Source organism: Zosterops lateralis (assembly GCF_965231275.1).
Source record: "Zosterops lateralis genome assembly, chromosome: 9".
Taxonomy (NCBI): Eukaryota; Metazoa; Chordata; class Aves; order Passeriformes; family Zosteropidae; genus Zosterops; species Zosterops lateralis.
Window position 1 is genome coordinate 27,307,964 of NC_139769.1, and position 26,042 is coordinate 27,334,005.

The 26,042-nt window shown below is 50.8% G+C and overlaps 2 protein-coding genes across 2 annotated transcripts in view; one reads left to right on the plus strand and one right to left on the minus strand.

Annotated features, from left to right (window-relative positions):
* PAPPA2 (pappalysin 2) overlaps positions 1-12,060 on the plus strand; it is an 88,274-nt gene extending 76,214 nt beyond the window's left edge. Inside the window, exons 21-22 of the mRNA XM_083868057.1 lie at positions 9,443-9,541; positions 11,739-12,060. Of these exons, the coding sequence (XP_083724183.1) occupies positions 9,443-9,541; positions 11,739-11,813 (174 nt within the window). The 3' untranslated portion in view covers positions 11,814-12,060. The remainder of the gene's footprint in view (positions 1-9,442; positions 9,542-11,738) is intronic.
* A 7,817-nt stretch (positions 12,061-19,877) lies between these two features.
* The window catches only part of ASTN1 (astrotactin 1), a gene marked incomplete at its 3' end in the record, with an annotated part of 52,718 nt that continues 46,553 nt past the window's right edge, over positions 19,878-26,042 (minus strand). Inside the window, exons 20-23 of the mRNA XM_083867078.1 lie at positions 25,766-25,901; positions 25,538-25,638; positions 24,883-25,066; positions 19,878-20,112 (exon numbers count right to left, since the gene is read on the minus strand). Coding sequence (XP_083723204.1) covers positions 19,878-20,112; positions 24,883-25,066; positions 25,538-25,638; positions 25,766-25,901 — 656 coding nt within the window. The remainder of the gene's footprint in view (positions 20,113-24,882; positions 25,067-25,537; positions 25,639-25,765; positions 25,902-26,042) is intronic.

Consider the following 26,042-nt stretch of genomic DNA (forward strand, 5'->3'; position numbering starts at 1 on the left):
GGCAGCTCGTACTGTCTCTCCCTGGTGGAGTCACTTCAGGCCGGGCACGGGAGCAGTAGCCAAGACTCAACCTTCCCACCTCTATCTGGAGCTCTGCCTCCTATTGCGAAGTCCAGGTCACCGTGTGATGGCATTAGAGGGTCTCCCGCTCATCTTTATCCCACACTGGCGGGATCAGCCTGCCTGCTCATCTCTCTCACTCCTCTCCCCACCTCCCCTCTCTTTCCGTTAATCTGGTCATCCATCTGCCTCCCGCTCTCTTCCTGTGCCTTGCCAAGTTCCCCAGTGCTGGAGCAGTGAGGCACGTACTTGAGGGAGGGAGGGAGGGAGGGATGCAAACCCTTCCAGGAGCCCGTCAGGAATACAAGTTAGCGCTGAGCGCACTTCGCCTTTCGAGGGCCAGCGGAACATCTCGTCTCCTGCCATCAGTAGAAAAACAGATGGCAGCACCAAGGGAGGGGGCTTGGGGCTGTCAGGAGAGGGGAATGGAGGAGGAGAGAAACCCCTCCTCCCCACCATGGGCTGGGAGGAGGTGGTTTTGGTCCTGGTGGTGTGTTTGGCTGCCTGAGGGAGGTGTTTGCAGCATCTGGATCACGTTCTCCTAAGCCATCCCAAGGTGATCACCTCTGATGTATCATCCTCCTGTGCTCAAAAGCAAGTGAGGCTGCTGACTTCAGGGGAAGAGACAGCATGTACAGAGATCCAGGTTGCTCTCTTGGACTATTCCAAAGTAGTCTGTGTATGAGCGTGGCTGCTATAGAGCACCTCCTTGTCTGTGCAATGCCCTACATCTGCAGCCCTCTGTCTCCCACCACAGGGGCTCCTGTGCTTCACATTCTAAATGTGGTTTAGGTGCAAAAGTTCACTGACTTTATCTTCATTGTGTTTACCCAATGTTATTCACAGGACGGGGTAACCACTGCTGTCCTGCTCAAATGCACTCAGAGAAAGTGAGGCTGCTCTTGCAGTGACCACAGTGAACGTGGGCAGCTTTTCTTGGGCAGCCAACACATTGTGCAACATGCTGACCTCATTCTCACCTCCAGCTTCGTGTCATTATGTGCAGGTGGCAAAGGGTTAATTGGAAGGGACTTGGACTTGAGGTCTCTGCCTCATGTCCTGAATGAAGATGGGCAGAGAACAGACTACTGTTGTGAGCATGAGCTGCTGGGAATTTCTCAGGTCTTCCCTGCATGAGGACAAGGTCTCGCTGCCCTCTCATGCTGCTGGTCATGTTATCACAATCGTAAAACATTAATGTGTTCTCTGTTTTGTGGTTTTCCTGAGGTATTACAATGGAAATGATTAAATAGGGACTGAAGTGTTTGTGTGCTTGCAAGTTGTTCCTGAGTCTCTTGATCCAACAGGTAGTGAAGGACCCTGAAGGATCCTTAGCTCTTCCCACCAGCATGCACAAAACCCTCACTTGGCACATCTGTGGCTTGTGTCCAGCATTTCTCAGAGTTAACCCTTTGGAAGGCATATGCAATAAGAATGGTGGGAAGTGTCACCTGAAATCTGCTGTTCTTTCATGTGATGTGAGACATGGTGAGGCTTGTTCCCTGGGACAGCACTCCAGTGAGGTCCAGCTGCCTCTGCTCCTCAGTATCCTCCCTCAGTGAGGCTGGGGACCCTTGGTTCTCACTCACCCCAGACCTGTGGGTCTCTGATTTTGTACCATGGCAAAAGTCAGCACAGGAAACTGGTAAGAAATGTGATGCTGGTGGAATGCTCTGCTCCAGGAAAGATTCTCCTGTACTTCTGAGGCTTCAGGCAATGAGGACTACAAGGCACCCCAGCTGCACCAAGGAAACTCTCTAGAGCAACTAGAGCAGCGTGGCCAGAATTTAGTCACCCCCTCATGGTTCACACATCTTTCTCCTCTCTTGGACCAGGCAGTGCTGTACCTTCCACCCTGCTTAATGCAGCTTGTACAGATGGTGGGGGAGCATGAGGAGCAAGGACTGCAGGTAGTGGTCACTTCTGCATCACACCTGACCTCTGACTGGTGAAGGCAAAGCCCTTCATGCTGGGGAGGTGGAAGGCAAGATAGGGAGCTCTTTGCATACCTGCTGGGTACATTTTCATGCTGCTTTTGGGCAGTGTGGTCTGCTCAGCATGAGATATCGGCTTCCAGGGGATGATCCCAAAGAAATAAATTTCTCTTCCAAAAATCTCAGCTGAGGTGTGCTTTTCCTAAACAGCGAGGTCTCTGTTCCTTGCACACACATAGAGTGTGTGATTGTAGCAGCATCATTTTATCAAGAGACAAAGCAGAGGGAAATAAAATGATCACACAGCAGCATGGTGCAAGGACAAGGGACAGGTGCCCCTCCCCTACCTGCAGGAACAGGCTCACAGGACCCCAAAAGATGGGGGGTCTTCTGGCATGGGTAGGGCTCCAGCACCCAGGCACACCACCAGTAGTGGTGGAGCCCCAAAGAGGTGGGAGCAGCCTCAGCTTCCCCAAGCCACATTGTGCCAGCAGCCCTGCACTTGGGATGTTAGCACATCTGATGTCAGCAGACCTGTGCCTGCTTCTCTGCCCTCTCCAGTTCAGGTGCCTTTCCCTCATCCCTGTCCACGTCCTGCTTTTCCCCCTCACAGCAGTCACAGTCGTGCAGCCAGTGGTATAGACAGAGTGGAAAACCACTGAAAGCACCCGCTGAAATAAAAATCAATGAGTCGTTTCTGATAATAAACATCCCCAAGCGCGGCCCAGCCAACTGCTCTTCCAACACGAATATTCATTCCCCTTCAGCTCCTTCATGCCTTGTACATTGTTTTTCTTTCTGTTTAAGATCTGTAACAAGAACTTGGCAGAAACCAGATACAAGTGGGTCAGGAGGCCCTTGTGGTTTTCAAGGCTTGTTTTCCATAACCCGTTCTATCCTGTAACATATTTTGCACAAATGGTTTGGCAGGAGATCTAATCCGTGCAGCAGGCGAGCCGCTGAGGGCAGGATGGCAGGCTGGTGCTCATGGCACGGGAAGTCCTGCCTTCTCTTGTGTGTCCCAGCAGTATCCCTGTGAAGGGTGAGCCACCATGCTTGCCAGGACACACAGCAACTCCCTCTGCTCCTCTCTCCCTGCTCTTTCCTGCTTCTGTTTCTCTTCTCCTGTTAGCACTGAGATCAGGGTGTAAAAAGGACAAGGCTGAGGAACTCACCAGCAATAGATCGTAGTCATGGATGTTCTGATGGATGCAAAGATCTGCTCTGATGTGGTGATCTACACAAGCTTTTCATCCCTTTCTTCCCTCTTGTCCCTTGGACAGTGCAAAGACCTTTCCAGATGTCTCTCTGCTAAGACATAAGGCCTCTGAGCAGCACAGTGCAGAGGGATAAAGAAGCACATCCTCATTCAGGGGTCCAAGATGCCATGTGTTCACTTCTGCAGCAGAAGTGTGTCAGAGCCAAATCCTGGCCTGGGACACAGAAGCACTTTCAGGCACCATGAAGGCAAGGACCTGCTCTCTCAGGATGGCCATTGACAGAAGCCTGTGGAGCCTCTGTGCACTCCATCCCCCTTACAGACACCAATCCTGCACAAGCTCAGCACAGGCTGGTTCAAATGGGCACAGCTGTTTGCAGGGAACCCGTGTGCAAGGGACCCCACTGTCCTGGAGAACACCTGGAGCTCCACACCAAGACTGCTGGGAGGTGGTATGGCAGTACCAGTGATGGTCCATGAGCTGAAACCAGACAGCAGGATGTCACAACCCTCCAGCCCACCAGCTCCTCCCTGAAGTGTTCATTCAGGTGTATGGAGAATGTTCTCAAGCAGTAAGCCTCTGTTTCTGTAGTTAGACTTGGGGAGAAGATATTGAAGCTGGAGCAGATATTTCTGGAGACTTGAGATGTGGTATAAACAATCTGCATGCTTAGCTGATGAGTGGCTCAGGGACACCAGCATGCTCAGAAACAGTTGTGATTTCTCTGTTTTGCTTTCTGTGTGTGTCTGAGGTGATGGGACAGGTCCATGATGTCTCCAACAAGCCATGCAACAGGCATGTACCTCCAAGGGACAGCTGCCACTGTTCAAAAGCAGCAGAGGGATGGCTCAGGGGACAGAAACTGGAAGACATAAAAGTGGACAATGAAACACTAAGTCTGTAGGATGTTGTTTCTGTTCTTCAGGTCACTTGGTCCCAGGTTCCTGTTTCCAAATTTCTAGAGGTCTCTTCCTCTGGGTGGTGCTCACCCTGCTTCCCTTTTTACAATGGGCCAGGTAGACCTTGCTCATTGCTCAGGGCAGCTCAGGGCACAAAAACATCCCAAAAAACTTCCTGAGCAGAAGCCAGACCTGTTCCCTCTCTGTCCCTCTCTGTTTTTCAGAGCCGATTTCCTCCTTGTGCCAAAGAGCCTCCAAAAAGAGAGAAGGAAAGTGAATGTGCTTGGGGTGTCAAGGGGGGGAGAAAAAATAAAATAAAAGACACTGCAACAGAGAGAGGGCCAAGAAAAATATTTAATCCAAACAATGAACATTGTCATTTCCTCCCACAGTCTGCATTCCCAGTCAACTTCCCTGGGCAAGCAGGGAGAGCCAAGAATGACCGGGCTCTCTGCCTCACCAGCGTGAATGTGTGTAAGGAAAAGGAAGTGTCCTGGGGACACGGTGCTGTAGCATCACTTTAGGCAGCTCCTGTCACATCTCTGGCCTTAAGAATTGACAGTTTTCTGTAGGGGAACAGTGGTTTGGAAGGATGTTGGAGGGATTGGGACAGGGATGGGAGGGGGAATTTTCAGGGACCCAAGCTGAGGTGGTGGATGTATTGGGGCTTTAAGTGAACCAGATGTTTAATAAGGCTTTGGGCACTTTTCAAGTACTCCCAGGGACCTCCCAGAGCTTTTGGAAAGATCTTGCTAGTGACTGAGGTGGGGAGGAAGGGAAGACATCCGGCAGGGAGAAGCTGCCCTCTGCCTCCCCAAGGGCTACTGCAGCCTGTCCATACTTTCCTTTCCCCACACATCCTGCATTTTCCTCTCTGCCACGGGAAGCACCTTCACCTGGTACATGTGCTTGCTGCCTAAGGCTCCAGCAGCCGTAGCACTCTACAGCTTGCTTGCTGGAGAGTGTGCTTGCTGCCATGGGCAGCACCTTCACCTGGGACATGACACATTGCTGCCTAAGGCTCCGGCAGCTGTAGCACTCTACAGCTCTGGGGCAACTCAGGTTCATGTCCCGTGGTTCTGTGAAGCCTGGTTTGGGCTGACATCCCCCTGCCACCAAAGGAACTCATCTTCCCACCACTAGTGAGTCATCCGTCCCAGGAGCAGAATTACCAGTGGTGAAGCTGATGCACAAGGCATGAGTCTGAGGGCAGCAGCAGCTTTTCCAGGGCTAGTCCCTGTCCAAATGGTAGTTCCCCTGTTTCTTGGGGGCTGCTTTCAAAGTGACAGCTGAGGAGGGCAAAAACACCTGCATCTTCTCAGCCAGTGGTTGCATTAGCATGCAGACAGTCTGAGCTTGATGCCCAGAATACCAATTCCCAAAGGGAAAAATGAAAGGACAGCAAAATTCATGCTGACTTAGAAGCTCCATGAAAGCAAACTATGCACCCTCCTTGGATGGATCAGCAGTCACAAAGCCCAGGACCAGTCTGGGGGAAAGCATTTTGCTTCTTAAGGCTGGACTTGACTCCCTGAGGCTGGGATCTGGCCTTTCAATAGCTGTGTGCAGAGAGAAATGACAAGCACTTTCCATCTCAGTGGCAGATCAGGGGATCTTTCAGCTCCTCAGTTATACAGTTGGCCAGTTGAATGCTGATTTTTTTTTTTTTTTTCTTTTTTTCACATTCCTCCAAAGCATCTGGAAGGGGGCATGGCCAAAAGCAAGGTGATGGGCCTTCAGGTGTGCTCAACCAGAGCAAAACCTGCATTCCTGGAAAATAATGTTTATCAAACTCCAGCAATGCAGCACTGAAATACGTCCAACACTGATGTGATCTGTGATTGAGTCTTCATGACCCACCTTTCCCTCACCTCTTGCACCCTTTTGTGCTCTTTCACACCAAATCAACCTTCGTGTAAGATGGATTTGAAGAAAAATGTCTGGACCCTGCCCACGTCACTGATGGCACTGGGGACTCCCTGAAGGGCAGGACAACAGCCCCAGGGACAGAGCCAGCCTGAGGACTCTTGGAGAGTTGTGGAGGAATACTATGCACAGGCACTGCTCCCTACATGACACCTTCCTGCATCCTTGAGAGAAAATCCACCACTGAGCATTTGGAGATGCTTCTGGTGGGGATGCACTGGGATCTAACCAGTGCTTTCTCTCATCCTTTCTTTGCCTGCAATATTTAATTTTTCCCTCTTTCATTCCTCCCCCCCCCCCCCCCCCCCCCCTTCAGTTTTTTCTCTTTTCATCTGTGCCTGCTCCCAGCTTTGAGAGCCGGTGTTTTTTTAGCCTATTTAAATTGCCAAGCGCTCGATTTGCCGTTACTATTTTGGTGGCGGCAGCGCGGGGCTCCGGCCCCGGCCGTGCCAGATGCTGCAGCACTTCCACGTGCTGCCACACGCCCCGCCGGGTGCTGTCTGAACAAACAAGGAAGATGGATGGCCGAGCGGGAGATCCGCTGACACAGCCCGTCTCCCTGGCTGCCTCGGTGGCACGCCGCCTGGCCCGGCAGCTCCCCGCCACTCAACACGGCGTGGAGAGGCCGCTGCAATCACCTTGTTCATTTTTTCCCTGTTTATAAGAGACGTTTCAACCGGCCCGCTGTCCCCTCCCCGCCCTCCGCAGCGGAGGATGCGTATTCTGGCAGCTGAGACCCGGCTGACCGTTTCCCTGGATCGCATCCATCACCTTCATGTGGCACAGCTGGGCATCGGTGTTTTCCTTTTTCTTGCCAGCATCTTAAAACACATTCAGGTGTTTTTGCAAGTCGCAGACGGGAGCAAAGCGCCTTCTCCCACCACTGGCGTTGCTTTCTGGGGAGCCACATGTCTCAGGCACGGGCTGATCAGAGTCTGAACGGGTTCTGCTCTCTCACACCGCCTACCCTTAGTAGATTGCATTGCCTGTGTCCTCCCTTGCCATGATTCCTGCAAGGCCAAAATGAGACTGATGAAGTATAAGGGCTCCTGTGCCCTCGAGGGTAACCAGCACCTTACTCTGTTCTTTCTGCCTGCAAAGACAAAACCACGTGGACGTTCTCAGCAAGGCAAGGGCACAGGAGTCACCATGTTCTCCAAACACTAGGCAAGGAGCAGGGACAGAAATTCCCAAACCCTGTGCCTGGCTCTCCTGAGCCTCAAGTCCAATTAGTCATTTTTTATTTTCCCTTCATATGTTTTTCCAATGTAATTTGGAGCATGAGTTGTTAAGTTTCCCCAACAAGTGTTGCCATAGGAGCCTGTATTTGTTTAGGGTGGGGTACGGGTTCTGGCTGGGTGAGAGGAGGGGGCAGTTAGCCCTGATAGGTGTAGTGAGAGACTGGGAGCCTCTCCTTCCCCATCCTGTCCCTGCCTCTGTCCTCCCCCCACCTTGCACGCAAGATCTGGAAATCGTTTCAGACCTGTGCAGCCAGGATGGGCAAACCTCCCTATAATTGTATGGAAACTACCAAAGTGACGGGTGTTGTTTTGCCAGTGAGTCATGACATATGGAGCAAAGCTCAAGGAAAAACTCCACTGCGTGGAAGGCTGCAAAAGCAAATCACACCCAGAAGAGCCTTCCCCTGCCAGCGGCCCTGGCCAGTCCCGACTGCATCCTGGCACCTGCCAGCCCCAACATCCCTGCCCTGGCCCTCCCGGGGCTCAAAGCTGCTTGGAGGCTAAGAAACCTCCTTTGATCGCAATCATTTAAGACCCACCTGATGCTTTTTAGTGGAAGAGGAGTGCTAACACTCTTGCCTTGAAGAAGTTGCACCCTGGTCTCCTCTGGAAGCAGTTTGTGACAAGCAATGATTGGAGTCAAATCCCTTCGTGTTTTGGAGCGAGCTACCTAACTCGACAGTGCCTCAATTCCACAGCTGTAGGAAGGTGTGCTCTTTCTCTGCTCTTCCAAAATCTTCCAGGCTAATGTAGTCTCTTTGTGGCTGCCTGAATTTGGCCTGTGGCCTGTGCTACTGATAGCAGAGACCAGACTTTGGTGGTTTGCCATAATCCCTGCTGCTACTTCCTAAAGTGTTATTAGCCTGTGTTGAGCCCATTTCTGTTCCTTGTGAGTCACAAGGACAAAAAGCCACATGGGTTCTCTGGTTTTGGCATGGTTTTTTCATGTGAATTACTGGTATTATCACCAGGCCCACATGTTGGCTTTGGCACAGCGGGTGCAGGGCTATTGCGGTGCAGTGACATTTTTCAGCAGGCTCTCATTCAGTTTAAGGGTGCTACATGTGAGTGTGCATCATCAAAGGCTGAGTCTGGGCATTTCTGGGAGTTTGATTGTTGTTTGGGGTGACAATGAAATGGAATCTACTTCCATGAACAGCAGGATAGCCAGGTTTCCACCAAAGAGTCCTGTTTAGGCTGGAGAAGAGAAGACTCTGTGGAGAGCTTAGACCACCTTCCAGGACTGAAAGGGGCTACACAGGGGTCAGGGAGGGGCTTTTGGCAAGGGCATAGAGTGATAGGATAAAGGTTAGTGGCTTTAAACTGAAAGAGGGTGAGTTTAGACTAGATACTAGATGAAATTTTTGACTATGAGGATGGTGGGACACAGGCACAGGTTGTTCAGAGAAATTGTGGCTGCCCCATTCCTGTAAATGCTCAAGATCAGATTGGACAGGGCTTGGACACCTGGTCTAGTGGAAGATGTCCCTAGCCATGGCAGGGGTGTTGGAATGAGATGGTCTCTAAGGCCCCTTCCAATCAAAACTATTCCATGATTCCACAATTCTGATGGAAAATGTCCTTCTGGAGGCCAGCCATGGTTGCTGGGCCAGTAAGTACCATCACAGAGCCTGAAGAGAAAAGAAGCATTTCGTTACTAATCACTGTGAATGAATGGCTTCTCCACCCTGTAGCTAGTGGCTAAAGTTCAGTGGCTGCCTGGGAGTGCTGGTGTAGATCTGTGATAAATAAACCTTGGCTGCCGACCCCTCCTGACACCTCCTTGAGAGTGCTTCCCATGCACGACGCAGCCATTGCATGGGATAGCTTTTCAGCCATCTCTGGCTGCTTCTCAGCCCCAGTTGCTTCTTCTCTGATCAGATGACTCATGTAACTAAACAATAGACTGGTTTTCTGAATGGCTGCTCATGCCATTTAACATTGCTGACACAATTCCACGATCCTCTAGCTGCTGCCCTTGCAACACTGACTGCTCCATCCACACCAGCTGGGATATCTGGTGCCCTTTAGCTTTGAAGAGGGGGTTGTGTATGGTGGAAGTGGGCCCAGGGGCCTTGCTGAGGACCTGGGACCTCTACTTTTGGGGGCAATCTTATGCTTTTGAACAATCTTTCTCACAAAGCCTTGTTCCTCTGCCTTAGCCCTTCCAAGCAGACGGCTGGTGTGACACCATCAACAACCGGGCATACTGCCAGTATGATGGCGGGGACTGCTGCTCCTCCACACTGTCCTCCAGGAAGGTAAGAGAGAACCTCCCGTGGCCTTGGCCAGGATCTATGGGTTCAGGGGTGACTGCTATCTATGCTCCTTGGCTTTGCTGGCTGTGGAACTGAGCCTGCAGTGTAATTCTCCCATGAACAGAGAACAAACGCATGGTTTTAAAACAAAGCAAGCTGATGGACATCATCGCCCTGATTAAGAGAGGGGTTTGGACTCAGGCCAGTGTGATTGAAACCTCAGCCCAGCTCCCACTGAGGTTCATGGGATTTCCTCTCGTTTTGGAAAACGTGTCCCAAAGAAATGACTTCCATAGGACATCATGCTAGACATAGTGAGTCAGAAGTCACCTTGTGTAATTGAGCTGTCTCAGGGGATTTTTGGTATGGTCCACTGGCATCTGCTACAAGTGATGTTTTCCTCCCTCTCTGAGGAGGGAAGGAGGGGAGAATAGTGTGGAGGGAGCCACTTGGCATTGGGGTTGCACAGACCCTTCTTTTGTCTCCCATCACAACCTTCCCTCCCACCTAACTTGCTATCCAGCACTCACAGCCCATTCTTCCTAATCATATCCAACAGCAAAACAAATCACAGGGCATGAAATAATTTCTCACTGCAAAAATATGTGAATTTGGATCTTCTCATCTTTGTTGTGGAGCTTGAATCATTTCTCCTTTCATCACGCATGCATACACAGAGAAAAGGAAAAATAAAATCCTGGGAAGATCCACTTGAGATAGGAAAGAAGAGGCTTTACACCCAAGTGATGAGTGAAATCCCCACAACAATATCATGACATCTCAGAGCAAGACATGGCCAAAATAAAGGAGGGGTTCACAGTAGAAAGTGGGGGGGTTCAGTCCCATGGCTCTCAGGAGACCCACATACAGCTTGCATCCCCCACAGGTTCCAGATCTTCTGCTCAACAAGCCTCCAGCACATCCCTGTGAAGGCAGGTGGAGAAATACAGGGTTTAAACATTAAAAAAAATCCCCAAGGTGCTCTAGCCCTTCCTTCCCTGATCCAGCCTGTGAGAAATCAAATGTCTTTTCACAGTAAGAAAAACTCCTGGCTCTGAGCCTGGTGTGTATAAAATCTCTGAAGGGAACTGTTTTCTTGGCTCCCATGGCTGATTACCAGGCCACTGTCAACCAGGAGTCAGATGCTCAGTGTATGCTCTCCCTTCTTTCTCTGCTATGACCAGCTAAGGGGACACAAGCTTGCTCAGTCACACACAGTTGTTGCAGAGAAAGTTATGTGCAATGAGCCTCCCAACCCACACAATGGGGTGTCTCAAAGCTGCACAATTTGTAGTGGCCCTAGATGAACCCACTGCCTGCCCCATGGAAAGCTGTTCCTGCTCACAGAGCCTCCATCCTGCCTGGCTTTCCCTAATCCCCAATGCACAAGGAAAATTCACCTTACCCTGGCTTTTATGTCAGGCAGTGTGGAGGTCAGCTTTGCAGCTGGGAGCCTGGTTGAATTCCTCCAAGAGCTGCAGAAGACGAGGCTATGTTATCTTCATGCTGTGCTGGAAGAGTCAGGAGTAGCTGACAGGTCCATAGGTTCACACATGGATGAAGGGGGTTTTCTAAAAGGGACCAAAGTAAAACTTAAATCTAGAGGTGCCTCACAACTGCCAGCCCTAGTCTGAATGTCTTACACCCATCAAGAGACACTTCTTCCCAGGGTCTGACATTTGGGGCACAAGATTCAACTTGGCCTTTGGCTGCAAAACTTGAAACACATTAACAAAGAAGGGAAAGGCTAAGAACAAAAACTCAGCTCGGGACAGGCTGTATGAGAGCCCATTCCTCAGTGAGCACAGAGCCTGGAAGTGCCAACAACAGGGCATGTCTGTCTGTCTATCCCAGGATGGAGAGGCCTTGTGGAGGCAGAGGGGTGTCCCAGGGTGAAGAGACTTTGTGGAGACCAGTCTGTCTGTCCGTACCAGGGTGTAGAGGCCTTGTGGGGACATAGAGGTGTCCCCAGGGTGGAGAGGCCTTGTGGGGGCATGTCTGTCTGTCCATCCCAGGGTGTAGAGGCCTTGTGGGGACATAGAGGTGTCCCAGGGTGGAGAGGCCTTGTGGGGACATGTCTGTCTGTCCATCCCAGGGTGGAGAGGCCTTAGGGGACATAGAGGTGTCCCAGGGTGGAGCAGCCTTATGGGGGCAGAGAGGTATCCCAGGGCAGAACCTGAGGTGTCCCTTTGTCCCCCAGGTGATCCCGTTTGCTGCCGACTGTGACCAGGACGAGTGTACGTGCCGCGACCCCGCGGCCGAGGAGAACCAGTAGCAGCAGCACGAGGGGCCTCTCTGGGTCAGGCCGCGCCGCAGGAGCCAAGGGGCAGCAGCAGCAGCAGCAGCAGCAGCGGGGCCGTGGGGACGGCGGGGCCAAGGGGGCAGGAGCCCGAGGGAGAGCCGGGCAGGGGGATGGCGACTGCGCACGGAGGGGTTTGGGTCCCCAGGAGGGTGGGCATGTGGCCCCCTCCCCATCGCTGCTCCCCGCAGGAGGCACACGAGGCGCTCGGCCGAGGGGCTGTGCTGCCTCGGCCACACGCTGGGCTAGAGCCCGTCCATGCCCCAGGATGCTGCCATGGATGTCTGTCCTGGTCCGGCTCCTGGGTGTCTGTCTTTGCTCTGGGTTTTGTCACTATTCACCCCTCTCTGCTGTACAGACTTCTTTTAGCAAGGTCGAGGTAGTTGTGATCTCTCTGCAAATATTTAAACTTAATTGTATCTATATACATATATATAATATATATAAATATATATTATATTTTCTTTGCTGTTGATGAAGCTGAGAAAGGATATCCTTTATCACACACCCATGCTGCTGTGAAGTACAAACCATTGGGAAAAGCGCAGGTCAGGGCGGGAGGAGCAGGGAGTTTCTCTTTCCTTGCTGAGAGGGAGCTGGAAGGAGGACAGAGCGAGAAGCCAAACATCCAGGCCATGCCAGGAGAGAGCTCCCCAGGTGTGGAGGCTCCCACCTCAAGGGGATTTGGGCATCTTGCAAAGCCAAGTTTTGCCCTTGGTATTTGCCAATGCTTTGCCTTGTTCTGCTTAGGGTGTGGATCAGGATTCTGGGGTTGAGAAAAAATGTTATTGTGCCCTTGAATCATCCCAGTGAGCACAACAGATTCCAAGGGCACCACAGGCATCCTTCACATACTATTTTAGAGCCCTCTGGGCAGGGCTATGTGTCCATGGGGATCACTGCATGGTCAATAGGAGCAGACTCAGCATGCTGTCTCTCTGTCTCACTCCCCCAGCCACTGCACACCCAGCTGGGTGTAGAGGCCAAACCAGCATATCTGTGTGATGCTTGAATGAAGGATGCTGAGGTGGTCCTTCTTCTCTTTCCCCCAGATATGAGCTCCAACTGAGTTGTGTTGTCAGCAGCTCTCAGAGGAGACTAGACCCTGTAATGCTAAAGGGACCAAAAAGAACTTGTCAGGAGACTTGAAGAATCATCTTCTCTCATTGAGATTTTCCTTAGTACTATTATTATCTATATCCCAGCCCCTCATGCTGGACATACAGTTGCTGACTTCCAAGAGGCTCTTGCTCCTGTAGGCACTGAGTGAAAATCTGCAGATTCAATTCTGGTCTCAGAGAAGCCCAGCAAGAAACTCTGCCCCCCATAATTGATTCCCAGCAGCTCAGCTTGGAGCCAGCCACATAAAGGCAGCAATAGGAAAGGTGCCTGGCTCCAGCTGGGATTATCACTGATGGTTTTGTGCTGTAAAGAGGCAGAGAAAAGGGAGAGAAAGAGGAGAGGAGAGCAGAGAAGGGACCACAGAGTAGGAACTCATTGCAGTGTCCCCGGGTGAGCTGCAGGCTGGGACCAAAGGACTCCAGGCTGTCCTGCCTGCATGGCCTGTGCTGTTGGATACAGGCTGTGAGCCAGTTTGTCTGGTGAAGCAGTGGTGGAGAGAGGGTGACACGGTGTGGAGAGACCAGGAATTTTCCAGGCATTTTCATTTGGCTTTCACTAGGTCTACCCCATCCTATTTTGTCAGGAATTTCTTATGATTGTGTTTTACTGGAGGACCCGAGTGGGGGCAGAGGTGCTCGGACATCCTACACAGCATCCAGGCAGGAGATGCCTTGTCCTTCTCCAAGCCCTTTCCTGTCCCCAGGTGTCCCCATCCACCTGGTCTAGGCAGAGATTTGAAGAGAAGTGGGGGACAATGAGCCCCATCTCCTCTTGGGACACTGACATTTTTGTTCTCATCATGCACAGGTGACACCACCCCAGAATTCACTGTCACTTGAGCAGATAGCAGCAATATTTTGTCAAATACTCACTTTTCAATTAAAAAAATGACCCTCAAGCAACCCAATGAAATTCAAATAATAGTTGGCCCAACACCCCCAGGATGTGCAGCTTGGGCAGCCTGTCCTGCTTCACCAGTGCAGGAAACAGGAGATCCAGGGGTTCCCACACAGCAGGAGTGGGGTTCTGGCAGCCCCCCACAGGTGGGGACAGTGGGGACATGGGAAGAACATGACATGCAGGAGCAGAATTTCAAGTCTCAGCACCTTGCCATGACAAACCCTTCCCTGCCTGGTGTCAGCATTACGTGGATGCCTATGTGTTTACCTGCCAAATTTGTACCCTTTTGGCATGAGAATCCTGTTTGGTTTTCTTTCTCTGCTCACCTGTGTGTGCAGGGAAGGGAGTGTGCCCCATGGACAGGAGAACTGGGAGGTTGGGACAGGAAGTGCTGGCTTGGCTGGTGGACATTTGTGCTTCTCATGACCAGACAGCTTCTACATACTGAAATATTGTTCTTCTATAGCGACACTGAGCGGTTTTTGTCCCCATTAGGATTTTATTCACAACGGAGGCTGCTGCTATTTTTATTTTTTTGTATTTGATAATTATTTTTTATAAAAATCTATGAAAAAAAATAAATAATCTTCTCATCCTCCATCTCTCTTGCCTCCTTGATTCACCCAAAAGGTGGCCAGGGAAGTGGTTTGCTTGTCCTGACAGCTTTGGTCTGACATATTCTCTCCTCTTCCCAAAACACAGACTGTCCCAGAACAGTCACAGCCCAATTGAAGATTTCCTTTGGGTTTTGGGGTGTAGGGGGGGACACTCACTTCCAATGCCACCCCCTACTTCAAGGCTGCCACCCAGGCAGCTTTTACTGTGCCACCAGCTGCAAGAACCCTTTTGCAGAAGGTCTTCTCCTGGTTATGCTACAAGGCTGATCACTTTTTGCAATTAATCCACTTAAAATGTAGGGAAATATGTGTGTGTGTGTGTGTGTGTGTGTGTGTGTGCGTGTGTGTGTATGTTCACACCCCACCTCCCTGGGGATGGGGAGCAGAAAGTGGCCAGAAGACCAGGTGGTATCCTGGCAAGAAAGTTAAAATCCAAGACAATAAAGTTGCTTTAAGATTTGGGGAATTGTTTTTTTTTTTTTTTCATTGTTTTTTTTAAGTGACCAGGTAGATTTTGTACCTATGGACTGAGAAACACCAAAAAGCCCTTGCCCTGTGTTTAAACCCCACTCTTCTTCTTCCAGCCATCTCTGATGCTTCTCATCTGTCTTGTCTTCCTGTCTGGTCTTTGCACAGGGACTCAGTCTCAGAGGAAGAACGGCATCTCCTGGTAACATCAAATGGCCTCTCTGGGGCAAAGCTCCCCAAATCGTGTACTCTGGACAGGAGCCAAGGGCAATCCTTCCAACACACACACAATTACCAAACTCTTCCTAAAAACCCACCAATGTGCTGGTGACACACCTCTTGCAATCCTCTTTCCTCTTTTTGGGGTGGCCCCACAGATTGCAAGCCAGATGATCTCTGAGATTTTGTCATAAGCCAGCTGTGCTGAGATATTTACACAGCAGTTTAGGCCTGCAGCTGCACACCCTGCTGCCCCACAGACCCTCTCTTCCTCCTCCTCCTCTTCCTCCTCACTCCATAGTCAGGCTTATTGTGCAATGAGCTGGTGGTTAACTGCATGGAAAATAGCAGAAGGAAAGTACTGGGTGTATTTTTAGCTTATTTTCCTGCAATGTAGCACTGGGAAAAGAAAAAAAAATCAAGTTGTTCCATGAGACTTGATGAAGTCTGGTTTCCTATGGATTTGTGTGCTATAGCCCCTAAATCCCCCCTGTGTCCTCCCAAGTGTCCTGTCTGTCTGCCTGTCTGTCTGCCCAGGCTCTCCCTGGGTCTTCCACCCATCTGGCAGGGCAGGTGACTAATACACACTGGACTTGGCCAAGGGACCTGCTCTTGTAAGTCCTGATGGCCTGACCATTAGACACAACACAGCCCTGTAAGTGGCTTTTGGCATCTTCTGCAGATCTCACCTCTGTCCAGGCACTGGTTTCCACATTCTTTGTGGGACATTAATGCCCATGTTGCTGCTAGTCCTCTGTGAAAAGCCTGCCAGATGGACCAGGACATTCTCCAGGGGTGGCTGACCACCAGACAGCACCATCCCATCCACCTTAAATACTAAAAGAATGGCTAAAAGAAGATTTTTTGGACTCAGCTTCCAAGTTGGCAAACCTCTGTGGAGATTTGCAAATCAAGGACTGAAGAGACCCTTGCCAAGGACGTGTAAATGCAGATTTTTTCCCCCAAAGGTGACTGGAGACATCTTTACCTTCCCACATCCAGCAGAGCAGGTGGACAAAACAAGGTGCAGGACATGGCTCCATCTGTGTGTGCTGAGTGGTTTGGGACTTGGCTAACCCAGAGGGCAGACAGGCTAATGCTAAACTTGTGTGAAGACTCACCCGAGTTCAAAGGCTGTGAGTGTTTCATCTGCAACCAAAGATGACATCAACTGGACCAAAACTATAAACAAACACTCCAGTTTGCCAGAGCCAGGGATTACTAACAGCTCCATTTAATAGTCGGTTAAATTATCATCTGGAGTTTTACATAGTGTTACAATGATTTTTGTTGCAGTTGTTTAAAACCTTTCTTTTTTATTCTTTTTTTTTTTTCTAAGTAATCCAGAAGGGTTTTGTATTTCTTGCCACATGGCTATCTCACCCTAAATCACCCTACTTTCAACCTACAGTAGTAAAACGCCACATTAGAGTTTTAATAGAACATCAAGGAACAAGAATTGTTGCCATCTTTGTAAAGAAAAGGACCAAACCTTCCTTATATGTTAAATAACTCCACAACAGGGAAAAGGTAGTAATGCTATTACAGGGGTACGGACGCAGCAAAGAAAAGTTAATGACCCAGAGGTTCATCTCAGGTGAATGATTGCTCATTAATTCAGAAATAAAACAAAAAGAAAGGACAGGGGGGGTGAAGGAGGTTGCAGAAATGGTTGGAAAACAGTCTTCATGTTGCTGGCAGCTTGGGAAGAATAGGGAGTCCAAGAGAGAAAATATTGTAGAGGCCCAGCAGTAGGACCCTGCAGCAGATGTGGATGGTGTCAGCTCTGCAGAGAACCACAAAGACAGAATGGTTTAGATTGGAAGGGACCTTAATGATCATCTGGTACCAACCCTGCTGCCGTGGACAGGGACAGCTTCCACTAGACCAGGGCACACCTATTTTGGGTGAGCAAGCCCCACACAACACATCTCACCAAGGCCAGGTCTACAGCCATGGTGCAGCCCCCATGGTGGATTCTGGTGCTCCATGGTGGCTGCTGGCATTTTGTCTGAGATGGACTCATGTAGTAGCTGGGAGACTTGGGCAAGAAAATCCATGCTTGAACAAGATTCTGCCTTGCAAAGCTGGAACGAGGAAACCAAGAGGAAAGCCCTCACAAAGCCAGGGTCACTGTGAAAATGGCACCACAGACGTGCCACGCTGGCAGGCCCTGCCAGCACAGCAGCTGCAGGGGCAGCATGGCAGGCAAAGCAGCAGAGCACAGCCCTGCCAGCAGCCTGCATAGTCTATCATGGGGTGAGGATGCTGAGCCCCATCCAGCTGTGCAAGGGTGCTGCCAAATGACTTTGGAGGGATGGCTTTCCCCTCACCCTCCAAATCCCAGCCCATGGGGAAGCCAGGGCCCAGGGAGCAGAGTCTGGCCCAGCTGGCTGATGATGCTGCAGGGCTTTGGTTGCCCATGCAAGGGCTTTGAAGTGTCAGCACAGAGGCAGAACAGAAATATCTGCAGAGCCAGATGAAAAAGTAACCTAGGCAGGTGTGAATGCACAGGGTGTCCAGGGTTTTCCTGGCAGTGTCACAGCGAGTGGCTGGCAGACAGCACTGCTCCTGTCCTTGCTGCTGCACCTAGTAAGCAATAAAAGAGAGGAGTCTGCTACCCAAAGGAAAACAGTCTGCATTTCACATAAAGGCCATGTACACGGTATTACTTGGCGAGAAACCAACTGGTGTCTGGGCCAGAGCAGCCTTCATTCAAACATCCCTTTGAGGCGTTGAGCAGAGGTGCCCTTTGCCCATGGCTGGATGGCTGCCTGGCTGGAAGTTGAAAGTTGTCTCAGCATCTGCTGGGATAAGTAAAAGGATAAACAGAAGTGTCTTGGCCAAGAGTCTCGCCAGCTGAAAGGAAAAGAAGTGATGACTCAGTACAGATCACCTGCCCATATATACCTGTGCATGGAGGTGGCACTGGTCTCGCTCTGAGCCCTAAGCCCATGGCAGCATCAGGCACATCAAAATATAAGGACAAACACATGAGAAAAAGCCAAAAGGACCCAGGGGACTTCCTTCTTGCACAGAGCAAACGTTTGTCTGATGACACCTGCTAGACACACTCATTACAGCAATAACATGGGCATGCCCAGGTCACACTGACTGCTGGTGGCTGCTCCCAGCAGCTCCCCAGTCCAGGCCAGCTGCCCCTGGAGAGATGTCTGCCCATGAGCACTGTGCTCCTGCAGGGAGATAGTGAACTGCTGCTGAGGAAATACAGCGATGCAGCCCTGTCGGCAGTGATGGGGTGCAGAGGACAGCCACCTCCCTCTCAGCACCATGAAAATATTAAAGCCATGTCCTTGGCAGGTAGGAGGAGGAATGAGGCAGAAAATCATATGAGACAGGCTGAAGACTCTTCCTGCCAAGACTGAAAAAATGAAAAGGAAATTTCTCTCTGGAGGCATCGTAAAAATCCCACTTTAGGGATCTGGTCTTGTCCAGACCAAAGGTGCACAGCTGGCAAGTCCAGAGCTCCCTCCTTTGCAAACCAGGCAGGAAGCTGGAGCTAAAAGGAACCTGTTTTCTGCCTCCAACATCATCAGCAGTGACAGAGATTGGGAGACTCATTTGCTCCAGACCAAACCCAGTATCCCAGTACAACCCCAGCTATCTGGCTTTAAAAAAAAAAGTTACCAGAGGAAGAGGCAGATGTGAGCCTAAACACAGGCAACACCCCCAAAGCCTGTTCTCCATGTCCTCTCTGGGACCAGAACCTTCAGGACCATCCTGCACCACGGCATTGGGGTACCTTCCATCCCTCACCACACAGAGCCTGGGCTATACCACAGCTACAAGTGTCTGGTGCAGAACATCTTGTCTGTGCGATCTGCTGACTGCTCTCCTAGCTGGGTTCTCCTCAGCAGCAGCTTAATGTTGCTTCTAAGTTCGTATTATAGTGTGTAAAAAGATAGTAGAAAGGATTTTAAAGTTGACTTCCTAGGAATGTGGTCCCTCAAGAGGAAAGCTCATGATGTCCAGCTGACCATTGGTCCTGAGGCCAAGCTGCTTTTGTTCTGGAGGACTCTGCACCTTGGAGCACATGTGGGTTTTGACCATGGCAGAAGAACCTGAGGAGATGGGGTCACAATGCCCCTCCTCTTCACCCCAGCTGATGAAACCACACCAGCTCTGCCCATCAACAGCACCATTGCTTGCTCAGGTCTCACCCAGACCTCATGCTTTACAATTGCAAAAAAACCCCATCCCAACCCTGTTGGCCATCCAGTGGCTGATTAGCTCAGCCATAACCATAAGCATCTCAACCTGACCTGCATGCCCTGCCTCCATTTTTGCCTGCATCACTCTCCCATCCTGGCTGTGTCACCATGTTTCTCCCATGACTGGTGTCCCCCACCTTTGGAGACAGTCCCCACAGCCAGGGCAGGGATGGGGCAGGAGAAGAGGGCTGTGCCCTCCCAACCTGCCTTCTCCAGCAATGCTGAGGAACCTCTTGGCAAAATGAATAAAACAAAACCAAGAAAACTGGGTCCCACAAGACTTCTAACTAGAAAGGCTTTTGGCCAAGTTGAAGAATAAACTAATACTGAGTCAGTCCTGCACAGAGCAGCCGGTTTTGCTCCCCAGATCAAATTCTCGCCTCCAGAAACATCAGCGACGCCCTCCCCCTCCACGGGTCCATGTGTAAAACCCTCAGAAACGCCCATGGGAAGGCCAGCCTGAGAGCAGGTGCCCAGAATCCTCAGTAGTCCTTGTCACCATAGTCATTGTAAAGGACACTCAGCGTCTGCTCCTCGCACGTCTTCCTGAGGTCCCGGCTGAGCTCTGACCAGTCGAGCCCATAGGGCTTGATCTCGCTGTAGCGGCAGGCCAGGTACTTGAGGGACGAGCGCTGCAGGCTGATCTTGGGCTCCTGCAGGAGGCCATTGCACCAGCTGCTGAGGTCCCCCAGCTGAGAGAGGATGAGGCCAGCCTTCCTGCAGCGAGGGCGGGCAAGGGGAGATGCCAGGGGGGCGATGGACAGCGAGAGGTGGTGGGAGTGATGGAGACACCACGGAGAGGATGGCGGGAAGGGCGGGAGGAATGTATGAGGAGAGAAAAGTAAAGACAGTTAAGGACACCGTGGGAGATCCTTGAGGGAGAAGAGATAATGCAGGAGCAGCTGTATGGAGCCTGATGCTGCCAGGACAAGGAGGGATGGTGGGGCTGTGGGGACACACCATCCCCAAGGCAGCACTGTGTGCTAAATCCATGTGAGAACAGCCCCTAACCCAGGGCAGACATGCCCCTGTCACCATGACAGTGCGGGACCCGCTGCACTGGTCTTGGGACTCACACTTCCCTGTCCTGTACCCTCTTCTTCCTCCACCCTGTATCACTCACACAACGAGGTCAGGCTTGCTGAGAGTTTATTAAGGAGACAGTCACAGGTGTAGCTGTGAAACCCCCAGCACCCCTTTGGGTAGACATCACCAATGTGGCACCACCTGTCACTGTTGCAGCTACTAGATCCCAAAAATAACAGGATGGGAAACCAGGAGCCAATAGTACTGTAGGCAGTACTATTGCCTACATGTGTCAGGCATGACATATATGGCCAGCCCAGAACAGTGTCACCATGTGTGCCCTCTCCGTTAAGTGTATGTGCTGCATATTCAGGAAATGTGCTGGCCACTTGTGGCTTGATATAGGAATCACAGAATCACAGAATGGTTTGGTTGGAAGGGACCTTAAAGATCCTTTTGTACCACTCCCCTGTCCCATGGCAGGGACATCTTCCACTTGACCAGGTTGCTCCAAGTCCCAACCTGGCCTTGAACATTTCCAGGAATGGGGCATCCTCAACTTCTCCACTGCCAGAAGGCACAGGATTGGGAGCAGCATGCCAGGATACCACTGAGCAGGAGGGAGATTTAAGAAAGAAAAAAAACCCCAAAAATCTCAAACCAGAATGTCATGTCTGGCTTGTGAGGGTCTGCATGGAAGGCTGAATGTGAGATAAAGATTATGACCTGCACAGGATGCAATATCATAAGTACAGTGAATGACACTCCTGCTACATGACTCACAATAATATTTAGTAACAGCTTAGGAAATGTATCCTACAGGACACTGTGCAAACCAGAAGGGATATACTGGGGCATACATCAAAACACAACTGAGAGAGCAGGGGATGTGGCAGAGCTCCCTGGCTCTTTGCATGTGCATTTTGCATCTTCCAGTTGTGGATAAAAGGCAAGTCACTGCAGCAGTAGCTTGTAAAGAGCCACAGCCCATCCAAGGAAGCCTTGAGAGAAGGTCAGGGACAGAGGCAGAGAAAGTCCAGGATGAATCCATATTCTGCAACAGAAATACAGCACACCCAGGGTATCATAGCCTCAGTGCAGGCTTGTCCTGGTAGTGAGGAAATGCTAAATTACCAACCTCTTGTATTGGATATTGTAAGAGATATTGTAAGAGCACAGAGGATCATGGCCAAACATGACCTAAGTTGTGTTCTCCTCAAATTTGTCCTCATAAAATTGTGCTTCTCATGTTTTTTACCAAGGAAATCAGTTTGTACAGATAAAACACATTGTGTTAATTTTAAATTTGTCTCACACTTTGGGTGATCTCCAGGGAATGTGGCCACTGTGGAGGCAATGGATTCAAATGAAGCATCTTGAAAGTATCTCATGTGCCTGGAAACCCAGACAAATGTTTAAGCATCTGATGAACTGGGACAAGTTTCCTACCCAGCTACAAGGTCAGTTGGTGGGTTAGAATAGTCAGGGAAAAGAAGATACATCCCCTCACTAGCTTTAACTCAGCATCTGCTCAGCCCAGAACAGGAGCAGTCACAAATCATGATTCTGAAGGAAAAATTCACATTCTTACTGGACATTCTTACTTAGGATAAGCAGTGTGGGCTGGTATGACAGCTCCAGGATGTGTGTACCAACCAAGCAAGAACATCCACTGCCTCTCCAAACCTCCCTCCAGGCCAGGCACACCACAGGAGAGCTGCTTGAAGAGGAATTAATTTACCCCAAGTTCAGTCAGAGCCAACCTTGGCTTTCCTGGAGAGAAAACCTTGGATGTGACTGCAGCTCTAAGCCCAGTCTGCAGCTGCTGAAAGGTTGTCCAGCTCTGCAGCCACATGACACCTGCCACCAGAGCTCATGCCCAGGGCATGCCAGAGAGGCAAAGGTGGTTAGCATGGTGTTGGCTCTGGAGACAGCCACCCCAGCCATGAGAAAATAGCCAAGCTCTCACTTGTCTTGGTCTCTGCATCTGACACCTAAGCAAGGTGCCCTGAGTGCCTCTCTTCCTTCTGCATTACAGGTACCCTCATGGGAATGCCTGATATGATCCCAGGGATTTTGGCTCAAAGCCTGTAGGCACCACCAGACCTCACTGGGCTTTGCATCAAATCCAACTTCCACCTACTGCTTGCTTTTTTCTCCATTTCCTTTCCTTATGCAAAGACCAGGACCCTCTGCATCCCTTCTTGGACCGCAAGGGAGCGACTTGTTTTTGTAGCCTCAGACAAGTTATCTATGCACTCACAACAAGTTATGCTTCTTCAGTCCAGCAGCCAGCACTGCCAAGAAGGGAGCTGAGTGTGCCACAAATGAGCAGAGTAGGAGGTGCCCTGGACGTGTGGAGGAGGAGGGACATGGTAGAGTCAGTCGTGTGGGTCCGCATCCACGACTTCAAAGGAGCATCAGTAACAGTCAAACAAACGCTGTCTGCTGGCTAAATAATGTCATCTGCAAGTGATTTGTCCTGTCACCACCAGTCTGGGTGCTTCGCCCTCGCAGACGATCAAACAGGAGGTCTGCTTTCCAAGATTTGTCATCACCAGAACCCGCTGCAGCTGCCTAAATGCCTCTTTCCAAGTAGTGCGAGCTGCAAACACTTCATCAGCAACTTGCGTCATCCTATCCTAAGCGCTCCAGCATTTCCAGAGGGTGCAATTAACCCTCTGGCTCGTGGGTTCACACAGAAAATGGTACCATTTGGGTAATTCAGTGGCATTTCTGGCTGCTCCATGGCAATGCACCTCTGCCTCAAGGGGCTCGAGGAGGCAGCTTCCACACCGTGCTCTGGCTGGACCTCGGTCTCCTCCCTGGGGCAGAGAGCAGCAGTGGCACCACTCAGCCCCAGCGATGGCAGCGGCTCTGTGACGACTCCAGTCTGTCACGTAAGGAATTTTATGTGCTCCTCATGCAAATCACCACAACAGATGTCAGATGGCCTGTGCAAATCAGGGCTGGATTTCACATCTGGAAATGGAGACAGAGCGGCATCACCACAGCTGGGATCAAGACAAAGGTGAGACTGAAGTCCAAGCCTGCTGATCGCACTCGGTGTCAGGAGAAATGAGGCAACCCTGGGCAGAGGAGCTGCTGGGAGCCTCTGCCCTAAAAAGACCCCATGTGCTGCAGTGTTGCTACTGAGCTTTGAAGTTGTGCCTCAAAGAGCTCACATTTCTTAGGACATAAATGGGAAAAGGGGAAGAGAGGAAACCTCACCTCCATTCCAGGGCATGGAGGGCCTCCTCGGAGTTTCCCACCAAAGCTGTACCAGGTGACAAGTCCAAGGCACTAAGTGCAAGATGGGCACAAGCTATTTTCTGAGTATCTCTGACTGCCTAGCAGAGGTTTGGAGGACAGAGAATGTACACAGAGAATCTCCTATCCTCTGCTAGAAGTACACAAGTGATGACCTGGAGAAGCAGAGCTGAGAGACAGACAATGGTGAGACCAGCAAGAGGAGGTGTGGGGCATGGTGTAAGGTGGAGGCCATGAATTTCATACATAGGAGCTCTTGTTGATGTACATTTGAAAGTAACCCTGATTTCCAGATGAGGTCACAGCTCTGGTTCTTTGGAGGCCAGATGCTATGAAACACCACTGCAGCCCACCTTGCTAAACTGACTGGAAACATCTGTTTTACTGGGAAACCACACAGACTAAAGCAGATGTTGAAGGACATGGGGGAGAAGGGAACATCTGCCTATCTCCACAAGCCTGGGACATTCTCAGGCAGCTGGAGGGGCTTCAGTGATCTGGAGAAGCCTGAAGAGAAGACATAGTGCTTACTCAGGCACAATGAGACTATTTTAGACAGGAAGAGCTCAGGACAGCCTCCTCCAAAACCTGCTACGGCAGCTCAGCACTGCCTGAGCACTAAAAACACTCATGTCACTCCCACACAACCACAGATGTGGATCAAAAGTGAGGAAATGCACAATTCAGACCTGAAGTCAGTCCTCTGCCTGCTGGGGACCACAAGCTGACAGAGTTAGCACACAGAGGTGCATTCAGCTCAAGTCAAAGCCCAGGAAAAGGCAGAAAGCAGAATCCAATCTCCATCCCTCAAAGGTGTGTTATTTTTCCATGACCTTCTGCCTTTTTGCCTGTGGTATCAGCTTCACAAAGGAAAAAAGAGAACCCCATCCCTTTGCCACTCTGCAGAGCATGAACATGTTAGGCCAATCTCTAGAGACAGGATAGGGCTGATGGCATGGACAACAACGTTGAGTTGACAACAGTCAACCACTTTCCACCCTGTCCTGTGTTAATGGCCCTTGTACATGCACAGCATCCAGCAAAACAGAAACACCAATGTGACACTCTATCATCCATCATCATATAATGAGATTTGCTGAAGAGATGCCCTCCTGGTGACCACTATCCATGAGGGACAAGGCTGCTGGTGGGCAGGCCTGCCTGCTGAGCCAACTCAGCTCCCGAGCCTACCTGGGCCCCAGCTCATCTTCACAGCGCCAGGTGAACTCCCCAAAGCTCTCGTAGTGCTGGTTGTAGTGGTAAAGGACTCGGTGGAGGCTGGGGGAGCCCAGGTCCAGCAGAGTGTTGTAGGCTGTCTGCTGCTCCTTGCCGCTGGTGTAGCCATTGAAGAGGTTGTAGATCTTGTCTGCTATTTCTGGGCAGAAGGACAGGGGGTGTTCAGTGGGGTGCAAGGAAAGGTATGAATAAAACCCACCAGGGCTAAAGCTCAGTTCTAGGGAAATCAGGACAAGAACCAAGATTTGTCCACTGAGTTACGATTTACATCATGTCAGGACAAGGTCCCAGTGGAGGAGCAACAGATTAGATGGCATTCCCTCTACTCAGTCCAGGTTAGCTTCCCATAATTTGGTCTAATTAAGAAAAGAAATGGCTGATACCACCAGGTAGCAGTAGTGAAACACCATTTATGCACTTTTGTTTTCAGAGAGGATGTGTGCCCCCTGCAGCCCCCCATCTCAGCCCTCCACACCATGTGGCAGCTCCTGGGCCCCTGTGGGTGAAGGAAGTGTTACAGCCAGGACACAAGACATGTACAAGAACATGCTGGAAGGGGGAACTCCCTCTTGTCCCAAACATCACAGTCCAGCAGCTCCCTGCATCTCACCTTGAGCTTTCACATCATCTACCACAGGGCAGGGCGTCTTGACCGTCACATCGCTTGACCTGGAACGTCTGCCTGTGTTGTCGACTCCCCAGAGCGTGAACCTGGATGAGAAGGGGAAAAAAACAAAGCTCTGGGCTGCCAAGACCACACAGAAATACAGGCAGCGTCAAAGAGGATGACCACAGTCAGGAAGTCAGCACAGCCACAGGCACGGCACAGGGCACTCACATGTAGGTGGTGTCGGGCTCCAGGCAGCGGATGATGAGGGAGATGGTGGAGGAGAGTCTGTCAGGCACTTGGGCTGGCATGGCACAGGGTGACTTGGCACCAGAGATGATGTCATCCACGAAGCTCAGCACCGTCTCTAGGGAGAGAGGGGAGGATGTGCCCCTGGTGATGACACAGGTGGCCCTGGGGCTGTGGAGAGCCTGTGCCTGCTGCTCCACTGCTTGGTGCAAAGGGGGACCAAGGCTAACGCATGAAGTTGGTGCAAAGCTGGACCCAC